Source organism: Pterocles gutturalis, unplaced genomic scaffold (genome assembly GCF_000699245.1).
Source record: "Pterocles gutturalis isolate BGI_N339 unplaced genomic scaffold, ASM69924v1 scaffold32905, whole genome shotgun sequence".
Taxonomy (NCBI): domain Eukaryota; kingdom Metazoa; phylum Chordata; class Aves; order Pterocliformes; family Pteroclidae; genus Pterocles; species Pterocles gutturalis.
The window spans coordinates 1-14,126 of NW_010139419.1; the positions used below are offsets into that span (position 1 = coordinate 1).

General features: G+C 40.7%; 1 protein-coding gene across 1 annotated transcript; it reads left to right on the plus strand.

The window, feature by feature from the left end:
• Positions 1-174: 174 nt before the first annotated feature.
• On the plus strand, positions 175-2,726 carry NDUFAF4 (NADH dehydrogenase (ubiquinone) complex I, assembly factor 4; the record flags this gene model as incomplete). Its single annotated transcript, XM_010083338.1, has 2 exons — positions 175-272; positions 2,347-2,726. Coding segments are annotated over 2 exons (395 nt in total), but the record flags the coding sequence as incomplete, so codon positions are not given.
• Between the last annotated feature and the right edge of the window lie 11,400 nt (positions 2,727-14,126).

Sequence of the window (14,126 nt, forward strand, 5' to 3'; positions counted from 1 at the left end):
TGGTGGGTAAAAAACCTTCCCGAGGAGCTCCGTCCGTCCCGGGAGTCGTGCCGTTCCTCTGGGGGAGCGGTTGAGCTGCCAGAACTGACAAACAGGAAACGGTTTGACTCGGATCTGTCTTTTCTCTCTCCTTTTTTTTTTTTTTTTTTCCCTTCTTCTCCCCACTGCTTTTAGACAACCCCGAGATACAAGAAGAAATTTACAGAAAGGACGACAGGCTCCTCACCTTGTTAAAAGATGTGTATGTCGCCTCCACAGATCCACCTGCGCGGGTGAGTGGGGCTCTCTGTAGGAGGATACCAGCATCAGCTTTGTGGGTTTCAAACTCAGTACAAATGCTGTATAAAAGCTACCTTTTTTATAGATAAATGTCATGTTTCCTTACTCTTACATATCAGTAGCACTGACTGTATTTGACCCTGGGCCTTGAATATGTGACAGATTGTGATTGTACAAACTTTTAAATGCTTACACGGTCTTCCTTTTTAACATCGCATCGATCTTATTTTGTTTTTCACCTAAATTCCCACTTCTGCTTCCTCTAAGGCAGAAGGACAGTTGGCCAGCCTTTTGTAAAGGTGCAGGAGTTTGCCAGAGATCGTTCATAGAGTTGTAAGAAGAAAAGAGATTGTGACTACTATGGGAGCGTGGATGTGGTAGAGGACAAAGACATTAACATTTTAGTGGAGTCTTTAACAACTGATGTTAATGTCATACTGTGCAGAGACTTTTCCTTATGTGGCTGAGGAAGTGCCTTAGGTGGTTTTTTTTGTTTGTTTTTTTTTTTTGCATAACCACCTGCATTGTTTGGTGATCAGTTTCCTCATTGACGACTGCTGCAGTCTTTGACTTGGAAGGCAAAGCATACTCCTTCCAGTAAACATGGCTTGCGCATTTTACCTGTTGCATTATTGGACTGCTTTATTCTATCTGCTTTATTCAGTAATAAAAGTTTTGTAATAATCTAGCAATAAAATTCCTAAGTCTCTCTAATTTGCCATTTTCATTGTACCTTGTATTCAAGACTAAAAGTATTTAAAAATGCAAACAGATTTGTGCAGTCTCTCCCTGAACTAATCTCCCTGAACTAAAAGGCCAAAGGTGGAACAAATCTTAGTGCTTGATTCTGTGCCTACTCTGAGGTTGCTTCCACATAAGGCTTGCTCTTGGGCTGTGTCTGCTTGCAGTTGTTAGGAAGAGTGCAATTAATCTGTTAGCACAGAGGCTTGTGGGCAAAATTTAATCCAAAAGCTTCCTTCTTTTTCTGATGTTTTTCTGAATACTTTGTGCATTGTGTGTGTATACATACCTATATGTATATTTGGTATGTATGCCTGCGGTAAGTGGAAAAGCACCAGCTTTTAAGTCCTGAAGTGGCAGATAGCCAGAGAGAGATCATTTTATTAAGACTTGAAAAATTGCTCATTATCTGAGCACAGTCTTAGCACAAAGTAAAAGGAAAAAATGGAGAACGGGTAGCACCGTCAGACGTTCTCTGTAGTTTAGAAACAGACACGCAGTTATAGATGCTGTAGCATCCACATCAGTTTTCTCAGCTTGTGAGTTAATACAGAGTGTCTGTGGGCTAATAAGTGGCTGTGGACTCTGATAACTTTAAAAGTACTTTTTCTTAAATTTAAGAGAGGTTTTCTGTCTTTTTTGCAGTGTCATTCACTGGTTAAATCTTAATAAAAGGCAGTATGGGCAAGGCAGAGCTGGTTTGAAAATTACTTGAAAGTATGAAGAGATGTGGGAGAAGAGACTTCACGTGTCTGAGCACTACAGTAGCCATGGGAATTAAACTCCACATGATGCTGCAAAATAGTTTATATTTGTCCAGCAAAGTTTGTTCTCCAGACAGAGCGAAAGAGGGAATATATTTTAGTTGCAAAACTAAAAACTGAAAATGAAAGAAAGAGGAGAGAGACTATATGAAAAAAATTTTCAGTGATATCAGAAGGATACCAATTTGTAGTATGATTTTTTTTCCTATTGCAATGAATCAGTACCAAATATTATGTTACCTGCTTTTATGTTTGACTACCAAAATCTGTAGTTTGCCTTGTACGAACGGCTGACGAGTATATACAACACTTAAGAGTTCAGTGGATGGTAGCTTTTCAGAATCTGGGGGGGGCTGACATCATATGTAGAAAGGCTGTGGAAGAATTGACAATTTTTGTGACATCAAGAAGCAAGGCTGTCTAAGCATTTTTTTTTTTTATGCTGTAAAACTGGAGAAAGCTAACAGGAAATGCCATATTTAGGAAAACAGCTTGGCTGCTACAGTATGCATAGTAAACAGAACTGCTGTTAAGCTCTTTTTGTTTTCCTTCCCACAATTAGGTAAAAGATGGAGGTGATGAACATCTTCCATGTAAACAGGAGGAAAAGAGACTTACAAAACTAGGTCACTTGGGAGATCTAGATGTTAACAAAGTTCCCAAAGGCAAAATTTCCCTTGTGGAGGCTCTGACACTTCTTAATAATCATAAACTTCATCCTCAAATATGGACTGCAGAGAAAATAGCAGCGGAATACAGTCTGGAACTGAAGGAGGTCAACTCTCTTCTGGAATTCTTCATTCCTTTCACTGTGCAGGAGTTTCCTAAAGAAACCAGGAAAGCTATAAAACCAACATAAAAATAATTACCAAAACCTTGTGTGATCTCACTCGTCTTAATTTTACTCTTGAGTATATTCAGTGTCTGAAAAGAGTTAGAAACATGTCATCCACCAGGGCTGCTTCCTTATACCAGTAAGATGTATTCAAGCAATTCCATTCTATATTGGGGGACTTCGGTTCAATGCAGCAATTACAGGATACAAGTTTGTAAATCAGAGTATAACTAATGAGTTGTACAAGAGCACGTCACACAATTCTGATTATCCCATTTATATATTATGAGTTCAGTTAAAACATGCAAGTTCTAGGCAGAACTTTACCATAACACATTGGCTTTCTTAGCAGAGACTTCCTGGCCTTCAGCGAAATCAGTGCTCTGTGTGTATTAGCTCTGTAATTTCACCTTATGGTGTTCTTTCATGGACTTGCTCTTGAGGTGTGTGTATGTACAAACCGCTGCATTTCTTTTCCATAAGAATGGAATAGTATTTATACTTTGTAAAGAAGGTTAACCACAAAATCGTTTGGGAAATTCAGCTGTGTCAAAATAAAAAGAAGGTGAATAGCAAGAAGGTCTTGTTGTGATGCTGGAACAGTAATGGCTGATGTCTAGCTGCTCTTCCACTCTGTTCTGATTTAGCTTAAATATCTGCACGTCCCCAGGTACTTTCTGTCAGTCAGTGAACTTTAAAGAGTGATGATCTTCTAGCATCAGTTTCTTGCAGCAGTCTATGGCACCTACTGTATGAGAAATAATGGTTCCTATTACAATTAATAGGTAGCTATGAAATGCAATTGGATCTACTAATTGGACCTACTAGTAGGTCTTCTGTAAATGTCTGCCTGGCCTGTTACAATAGCCCTTTTCCCTGTGGAGGCTTTGTCTGACTTACCCAAATGTGGGCTAGGTCAGGTCATGTTCAGTCAAAATAAGTTACCCATGTGCTATGAGAATGAAGAGGAACGGTATCCTTTCCAGTGGTTAGTAGAGGATGACCCAAACTGAGGTGGTAATGATGGATTGTAACCTTCTTGATACTGTGACTATTCCGGTCTGTGTAGGTAAGGAAGAAGTTTTGTGCTGATTAATACTGTAGTGAAAACTGGTTCGTGTTTTCCAGATAAGCTGGGGAAGGGATAATCAGAATTGATATTTTAAAATGCATTATGGTTGCCTTAATTAAAAAGAACCGAAAAACAAAACTTGATGCGGCACTAACATTCCTAGTGCCCGTCACCAAAGTTGAATTTATTAAGAGGGTGGAAGTCAGTACTAGGCCTACAATGTAATTTTCTTTTTAAGAACTTTTCTGCCAGATGTTAGATTTCAGACTCTGGTATATATCTTACCAAGAACACGATCAGCCTTGCTATTTCACAGCAAGATTTTTTCCACTTCTTTCTCTGAGATGGAACAAGGTATTTACAGTACAGTTTGCCACAGTGTATTCAAGGTATTGCTTCATTCATTTCTGAAGTACGTAACACTGTACCTTAGTGGAAGATCACACGTAAATGCATTGTATAAAAATTCAAAATTGTTAGTCTTTGGATGTGTGGATTGGGGATACGCTTGTCATTCTTCCTGTAATGTAATGGGGACAGACCTGTACTCTGAAACTGATGGATCTGAGTTATGTACCACATTAAGGTTTTTTTTGTTTTCCACAAAATACTCTGTTTTATACAATGTTGCAACAGAATATTGTTTGAGCACTGTTCATCCTAATCTAACGTGTAAGGTAATATTCAGAAAACAGCTGTGGAATGCGTTTGGTACAGATATGGTTGTTATTATTGGAGACGCTGTGATTTCCTTCTTTAAAAATGAATCTTTAATTAGGTATTAGTGTTGATTAAAAACTCGCTGCAATCAGCACCAGACAGCAGCTTAACCATGCTCCCTGACTAATTTGGTATGTATTTTGGCTTTTTTTGTCTGCCTTTGTGAACTGTTTTGTGATGTGGCTACACTACTACAGTACTCTGCTTCACGTGGAAAGTCCCTGGAGGCATTCCTCCAGTATGCTGCTGCTTTGCTTACAGTCTTCATCAGGGATGTGCTTTGGGATGTTTGGTGCTCATCATGTTCAATGCTCCAGCTATACCTTCAGGACAAAATCCTGTCCATGAGTGAGATGATTGCAAAGCTGTCCCCGGTTTCTCTGGAGCCAGGATCTCGTTCTCAGAATATATTGTCCATGGTGGGGAAGCAGGCAGGTCCCACAGCACACCAGGAATCCATCTCCCTGGGAGCAGGTGAACTCCCAGTGGCCCAGAAGGCTCCTCTAGAGCAGGGAACTTCTCTGGCACAGTGTGTGCACTTCTGGAAAATTTGACGCAATGCAGTTTGCTGTCAGAATACAGACTCTTCTGCTGGTCACCTTCCCCACCTGCTGCACCACGTCAAACCAGTATTATGAAGGCATTGCTGATGGTATGGGATCATATAAAATCTGTGCCTTTATCTATCCAAACTATCCGTAGTCTGAATGTTTAGCTCTCACTGTCTCTTCAGATGTGGAGAATTCTGCTTGCCCAAAGCTCACAAGAAGATCCAGAAGCATGGATCTTTTTTCTTTGCTCTGGTGGGAAAGCCTGTCCCTGATCAAGCACTCTGAACGCTACCCTCTTGTCCTGTGTAGGCTACTGGCCACAGTCAGCTGCAAGGTCCTTGGCAGCTGTGTGCTTAAGCTGTGTTCAAGTGACAGGGTGTTTGAAGATAATGTTATCTTTAGTGTTGGTGTCTTGGACAAGATTATCCTCACTGTTGCATCTTTTCTAGAACTGCTTATTTCCTTTCTTCCAGTTTCAAGGCACTCTTTACTCATCAGTTACCTTGCCTGCTTATCAGTTTCTGGTTTTGATGCAATTTCTAATTGGAAGAATAATAGTATTTTCTTTACACTTTTAACTTGGTTTTGTCTCTATTGCTTTCTGCCTATATCCCTTTCCCGTAGCTGTTTGGCTGTCACCTTAAGGAAGAGGTACTCTTCAAGCAGCTGTTTTGAAGAGGTAATTACGGGGAATTTGTGAGAACCTGCAATTCAGTTCTCTGGTTTCATGTTTCATTGCCATGCATGTGGTGCACTGAATTTAGCTCAGATGTTTTTTGCCACCATATAGAATCATTAGATTTGGTAAGGAGCAACCTGCCTCACTCAGACTGCTCTGTTCTTGTTGAATTAATGTAAAATATGTAGCAAGTATAAGTTTTGTGAGCCTCTAAGGGAGTTGTTTCATTTCTAATGTAAATGACACATGGTTAATGAACTTCTTTTCATGTGGCATTATTACACCGGTTTCCCAAATGTCACTTGAATAAAGCCAGGGCCACCTTGGGCACAGAGTGAGTACACAGGGCAGGCTGACCCTCATTTGGAAATGAGGGTTACATTCCTGGTGAGACATAAAATCTAATTTCTTCAGGGGAGTTCTGGCAGGTATACTGAAATTACTGGCTTGAATTTTTCCAAAAAATGTTTCTTTAGGGGTAGCCTAGTAGCTCACTTCCCCTCATTTTCTGGGACATAGTTGCATTCCTCAAGCCTTGTTCTATGATGAAGTCTACTCCCAGCCTTCTCCAGACAGTCTTCTGAGCTGTGAAAAATTCACGCAGCTGCACTGTTGCTGTTTACTAGCTTACATGCAAATGTGTGTTGTATTCTCCCCTTTCAGTGTCAACAACCTGTTCTATTTCTGCGGAGCTCTCTTGCCTTCTAGGAGAAGCACATCTGCTGAGGTAAAGGTGAGAGGACCGAGCACATGTTTTGCTCTGCAGAACTTACAAATAGGAGAGATTTCAAAAGGGATGGAGCTTTTCATACATCTTCAAAAGCTGCTCTTTTGGGATATGTGGAACTAAGTAATCTTGTGCTGTCTCACCATGTGTTAATCGTAGCTAGGTTCGTGCACTCTGATGCCAAGACAGCAAGATTGGAGCTGTGAGGCAAGAAAGAGTTTTAGCTCTGCGTTCTGTGCAGGTTAGTCAGAGGGAACTTTAGTACAAAAAGTTATTTTTCTGTAGCCTTCCAGCACAGGGAACTTGTCTTTTAAGCTACTTCTTTTTACTCAAGGAGAAAAGAAAATTATGTTTATACATGAGAGGTGTGTACTAAACTTACAAAATGGAATATCTTATTTCTGTATTGAAAAATGGAGTCAAACCTCAAGTAGACATAAAACAGGATCAAAATGCAGAAGTTTAAAAAAGGCAGCTCTCATGCCTGGTTTCATATGAGCATCGTGCTTTCATATTTGAGACTGCATGAAGCTTCATGTTCCATGGCTCTGTTCTGGAGCCCCTTTATAAGCAGGAGTCTTCTGGTTCTTAATCAGGTGGTGCCAGTGTTGATGTGACAGCAAGGGAGGCCTGACCACTGCAGGTGAGCTTCAGGTGCAAACGGATTTTGGCACTTGAGTCTGCAGCAGCTGGATGCCAACTGATGTGCTATTAGCAATGAAAACACCATGTCAGTGCCTGTTATTAAATCTGTTTCCAGCAGTATACAAGTTTAATGAATTCTGTAACCTTTTGTGGTTTAGGTACAGCGGTGTTTTCTGCTGGGGGAAAACAAAACAAAACAAAACAAAACAAAAGCCATGGGTTAATTTATCTTAGAAACTTGATGTTACTTTTCTTGGTCTGAAACAGAGGCTTAGATTTACATGAGGCAACAGCATCGTTAGGTAGCAGCAGCAGCACATCTCCTGTAGCGCTGGAGGGAGTGTACCACAGGAGCTTCTGTGGCTCTGTGGGGTGGAGCGGGGTTTGATGTGTCCACTGCCAGAAAGAGAATTTTAAAAATAAATCCACCAAGGTGGTTCTTCTATGACTTGTGCAAAATCCCCTTTAGGTATGGGTTACTTCAGTTACTAAAGCTCTGTCTTTAAGTGAGATGTTTTGGCCTCCTGACAGTAGTAGTACTGCTCTATTACTCAGGAGAGAAGCAACTGGGGGAAGCATAGACCTTGTAATCATCTATAAGGATTCCTTGCAAGAGAATGGAAAACACATGGTGTCTTGTACGAGTGCAGCTCTCTGGCCACTACTTTTTTAGAAAGCAGAGCGCAGTGATGGTGTGGCTGATCAAAACCCTACCTTTGAAATAGTCACCCAGTGGCAGCCACACCTGTGAGCTGGGGTCACCAAGGAAACAAAGGGGTCCCACTGCTGATGAGCTGCAGTGGTGCTGGTGAAAGCTAGGCTAGCTCCTGCCAGGGGTTGCTGTAACTGGAAGCCTGAATAACGGAGATCAGGGCTCTGCAGAAAGGAACAACGGTGCTGGCAGCTTTGGTGCAGCTGTGAGTGCAGAGCTGGTTACTGGCAGAGCAAAAAAGAGACAAAGGTGGAGTCTTTCTGAGCTAAAGTATACCATTCTTAATTGGACAGGGCTTTGTTCTCAGGAAAATGAACACAGCGCAGTTTGTGACTCAAGCAGTTCTGACTCTACCCAGGCCATGTGTAGGGTCTGCAGCGGGGGCAGAGCATTGCAAGCCTTGAGCTGCTGTATGGACAGGTCTGTTGGGAGATGTACATTGCATGCATGTCACACTTAATTGCCTTCTGTCTCAGTTCTGGTGTTTGCAGCACAGCGCTGTAGCCTAAAGGATGCCACAGGCTTGATGGTTAGGTCTCTCCTCTTAAAGTAGGGATGTGGATTTGCATCCCCCCTAAACTGAAGCAGAAACTGAATGTCAAGTAGGAGTCTAGCTTAGCTGTCTCCATGTCCCCCAAAAGCTGGAAACTATGGATCTTATTTTAGTTGCATAATTCCTCCACACCATTAATTTCCTTTGTGAACACCAAGCGTAGCAAAGCTCGGGTCCCTGTTGGGGGGGCTGAGGTGGGGAAGTGGAAGGGGCTGCAGCACGGTGGGTGCAGGAAGGGCTCACTGCTGCTTGGGGAGGGAAGAAGCCTTGCTTCTTCCTTAACACTCCTACTACCCCTGTGCCCAGCGCTACAGCCTGCTACAGCCCACCTCCCCTCTTTTGCTAGCACAGGCAATTGGCAGACCACTTTATGAACCACTTTAATTCACTAATGTGGCAGAAAATAAATCAAAACAGGTATATTTAAAACCTAGAAGGAGAAACAGGCTTTACTACTGTCAGCATTAGTGGCTATCCTTTAGTTGGAGCCAACATATATCCAGCTAACTTCTATTAGCAGCCATGTCCACTGGGGACAAATTGTTAAATTAACAAATTTGTTAAATTGTTAACAAATTATTAAAATCGGGTATGGTTTTTGTGCACAATTTAGGGGCAAAAAGCTGAACAGGCAGAGGTAACAAAATGCCTCTGTGAATTTTCGAAATACACTATACCCAAGTTATTAGACTTGGGATGGGAAAAGCATACTGTAAACCTTATTTTTTTAATATTGTAATAAAATATTTTTGGCATGGTAGTATGAGATTACATTTATTTCTAAGAACAGTTCAAACTGAATGCAAAATATTTTGTTCAAAGATATCCTTTGCTTTGCCAAATAATGGGGAATTTATTTATTTATTTAGCTTTAGTTAATCTCAAAAAGTTTGTCCCATCCTAGTTACTACCAATCCCATCCCTACCTAAATCCAGTCCTCCCACTCCCCTCGCTGTTTTGTTGATGAGGGTCATCTGTCACGTTTCTAGTCCTGTTTCATAGATAGGCAATTAACTGTGTACAATGAGTGCAGCTGATTTACTGCCTACCTAAGGCTACAGTGAAACTGGAATAAATAGAAAGGAAGTACCTTGAATAGCAATGAATCAAAGCAAATCAGGCTACTGAAGATGTCTTCAGGAAGAAATAATGCCACTCTGTAGGCTTTGCTTCTCCACAGAGGAAGAAAGTGGGAATAAATTTCATACTGTGTTCTGCCTTTCTTGATTAGCTGTCACTAGTTAAAGATTTCCTGAGTGGGAATGAATTCACAGTTGTTGTCACTTAGGAAAGATAAATTCTATCGTCTCACTTCTGCACATGTAATATTTCAATATTAAACTCTTTTTCTATATTGCAAAGTTCTCATTAATGTAGGAATTTGAGAAATAGAGCCATTTTTCTTGTGACTCTCTTAATAGGTGGATATTTAATCATGGTTTCTTAAGCCTTTTGAAATAAAGGTACTCTTTTGTACATTTTGGATAAAAAATATTTGAATTTTATCAGGGACATATAGCTGTGATTTAAAGCTGGTAAGATAATACTAAAAGCAAGTCTATTCTTTCAACAAATAGTATAAATACCTGTTTGTGATATATAGTCTCCATGACATAAATAGTTCTCTAGTCTGCAGAAAGTAATGAAACTGTAATGTTTCAGAGATGCTCTATGGAAAAACCATAGTTTACCTGACAAAGCACAATGGGAAACCCTTGTTGGGTTTTTATACTCAAAATTTAGTGTTTTCTGTAATTCTGCTACTGTGGAACTTGTTGCAGAATTCACCCCTTGCTACAACATCATGCTCTAGCATATAACATTTAATTTTGCCAAATATGTGTAATTAGTTCCCAGCCAAGAACAAAAGCTTGAACTGAATGTGACTCATTCTACTCAATCCCCTTGAGTTTGCTGCAACCTAAAACAATGCTTTTGAGAAATACAAACTTCTGCCTCTGTCTTAGCTGCTAGATACTTCTGAAAATGAAAGATGAAAATCTGAATCTAGTGAAAAGTAAAATGCAGAACATGATCCTGCACATGGGTTGAAGCAATCCCAAGCACAAGTGCAGGCTGGGATGAGAAGGGATTCAGAGCAGCCCTGAAGAGAGGGACTTGGGGGTGTTGGTTGATGAGAAGCTGAACATGACCCAGCAATGTGCGCCTGCAGCCCAGGAAGCCAATCGTGTCCTGGGTTACATCAAAAGAAACGTGACCAGCAGGTCGAAGGAGGTGATTCTCCCCCTCTACTCTGCTCTAGTGAGACCCCTCCCGGAGTACTGTGTTCAGGTCTGGGCCCCCCAATGCAAGAAGGACATCAAGTTACTGGAGTGGGTGCAGAGGAGGGCCACAGAGGGCTGGAGCACCTCCCCTGTCAGGACAGGCTGAGGAGTTGGGGTTGTTCAGCCTGGAGAAGAGAAGGCTCTGAATAATCATAGAATCATTAAGGTTGGAAAAGACCTCAAGGATCATCAAGTCCAGCTGTCAATCCACACCACCTAACTCACTAAACCATGTCCCTAAGCGCCACATCTACACGTTTCTTGAACATCTCCAGGGACGGTGACTCCACAAAGAGACCTTAGAGCAGCCTCCCAGTACCTAAAGGGGGCCTACAGGAGAGATGGGGAGGGACTCTTCATCAGGGAGTGTAGTGAGAGGATGAGGGGTAATGAGTATAAGCTGAAAGAGGGTAGATTTCGATTAGATATTGGAACAAATTTTTTCCTGTGAGGCACTGGAACAGGTTGCCCAGGGAAGCTGTGGATGCCCCATCCCTGGAGGTGTTCAAGGCCAGGCTGGATGAGGCTTTGAGCAACCTGGGCTAGTGGAGGGTGTCCCTGCCCATGGCAGGGGGGTTGGAACTTGATGATCTTTAAGGTCCTTTCCAACCCAAACCATTCTATGATTCTGTGATATTAATATAAACTACATAGGGCTTTTGATGTGCTATTACTTGTTTCTATCCCAAATTCAACCCAGACCTCTGTGACAATTTCCTTTTTTTTTTTTTTTTTGTTTACAATTCTTAACAATATGAAAGGCCTTTGCTAAAATAATCTTTTGTCCTTGATGAAATGATAGCACCTCCTTCGCCTTCACCTGCACGTATCATCTTGGCTTCCCAAATGAGGGAGGAAAACAGCAGACAAATAGATTCAAATGTCAGGTTGAAGAATGTGTCATAAAAAATTTTCAATATGCTATGTCCTTTCTACACCAGGCACTAGATACAGATACATTGCATTTGGGCAGTCTTTATCACAAGTTTGTTTCAAGTGGAAAGAGAACTTGAATCTGAACTAACTTCACATGCTGCTAGTTTTAAATTATTTCCATGATAAGTGATTACTTAAGAGATAAAAATCCAGTGTGCATTCCAGTTGGTCAAACTGTTTCTATGGTTGCAGAGAATCTAAAGATTCAGCTAAAAAAATGTGGCTTAAAGATGAGAAAGCAGCTTATCTGTTGCATCCCTTCACTAGATACACTAGACAAAAATGGAGTTCCAGGCTGCAGAGGACACACAGGCAGATGGGTTTTTTGCTGAATCCTTGCAGATAACCCCTCTCCCCAAATAAAACTTTTTATGAAAGCCCTGCCAAGTCCATCTACACTGCGGGTGCCCTCTTTTCTTATGTTGTTAGCTAGCAAAGCTTTGAAGTACCCCCAGAGATTTATCAGAATATAATGAGATTTATGCAAGGGGGGACTCAGGGGACCTGACTGCATCATTTGGGAAGGTGACTTACCAGTGTGCACCTAAACGTAAACTATGAAAACAAGAATAATATCTGTTTTGGCTGTGTTCTGCAATGACACTTCACCCCATAGCTTTTAGAGAAGTCATCACACAAATCATTACTTAATTTACTGCTATGTTTTTCTTCAGTTTACCATTAGGAATAATATTGTCTTATTTTTTCTGAGGTCTGCTAGCAGCAGAATAGGAATAAAAATTTTATAGGTATGAGAAATTAATCTTGGCTTTTCCTAGGCATGCTTACATGTGCGTCTCTTGCCACACTACAATAATATTTCTATTTCACTTTTTAATTTTACTTACAAAATTGCAGATCATTAGCAGCATGTATTATTTCTGTAATACTTTCCTGCTTGCCCGTAGTCCATTAAGGTTCTACAAAAGCAACTGCATAGAAATAATGAGTATTGGAGTCTAATGAACCTGCAGGAGCTGGATGACAGTTTTAAAAAGGGCTGGGCAACCTCCATGGAAGTTAAGTGTAGTTAGCCATCTAGGCATTTGGGTTCTAATGTCTATAGGGACAAGGAATGATCTTAGTTGAAGGAGAAGAACTGAGCATTTCATTTGGGAAAGAAGAAGACCACTTGCTATGTCAAAACATTGGGCACCATGTTGTAAACAGTTTTGAATTAATAGAATCACAGAATAATTTAGATTGTAAGGGAATAATTTATCTTGTGCAGTTGAGCTTTGAAGACTTCCAAGGCTGGAGAACCCACAACTTGGACAACCCATTCCAGTGCTTAACTATCTTCATGGAAAAAGTAATTTCTTTACATCTAGGCAAAATTTCCTGTTGCAACTTGTGACTGTTACCCTTTGTTGTTCTGCTGCACAACTCTGGGAAGAGTGACTCCATATTGCCTATACCTGGCCAAATGTTTCTCAGCACCACCAGAACATTAAAAATTATAGGGAAGGAAACTTGATTCCATCCATCTATGCTTTACTCTTTTGCTTGGAATGTCATCCTTCTGATTCCTGTTCCTACTGGGAGCTAACTCTGCCACTTCATCTGTAAGACATGAGTGGAGAGAAAAGGTAATAAAATGTAGCTTAAAAGACAAAGGAATGGTTCAACAGAATACAAATATACAATTAAAGGATTATTCCTGCAATGGTAACACCATCATTCTTCCTGCCAGCTTGCATGTTTTCTCCATGTACGCTTAGTACTGGGCAATGCATTCATCTCTGGAAAGCAGCAGCCAGGGCACTAGGTGGCAGAACACAGAAACGAACAAAAATCGAAACAAAATTTATGCATGTTTTTTCTCAGTGGTTTACCAATGGAAATAATATTACCTTATTTTATTTAATGAACAGTAATATAGAAAAATTGTATGTAAGCTCACAACTGCTCCTCTTCCCTTAGCTATTCCTCTCTACTAACATTTTCTGGTAATAAGGTTACAGGATCCACATTACAGTCAGAGCACTTTATGAAGGGAATTGTTTCAATTTATTGCATGCTTAAAAGATCTGTAGTTGTTACTCATTTTCTAAGGCCCCAAACTTATGAAATAGTTGGAAATAAATCTGTTAGAGATCAGCTTTATAATTTATGATGCTTTGATTCTTTGTTTTGGTGGTATTGACACATAGGCAGAAGTGAGTTGACATTTTACTTTCAAGTCTCCCACATTTTCACAAAGATACCACACAAAAAAATTGCACACAGTTTCTTAATGCCTCAGGCCTACATCAGATGTATGAAGAAATCTGAGTGCAGTGACTGACACCTCTATTTTTTTTTATTATTGCCTTAGCAGCATACACCAAACTGTTGTCATTATATCACTTAAATCGCTCCAGGAAGACTCTCTGGCATATACATGTTTGTCTTTCTGGTAGGTGTTCATCTTAAGTTCAAGTCAGTGATAAAAGCAAGCTGAAAAATTCTGACCTGCCACAAGAAGAACCAGTGAACCGAAGTTTGTGCCAGTGCAGGCAGGCACCGTTATCGCTATCCTCCTCACGGGGATGGAATGAAATAGACCCTCAGGTCCTGATCCTGCAGCTTAGATGTGTGAATGTTTATTTACATAAATGGAAAGGTTTCCACCAAGAGAAATTAT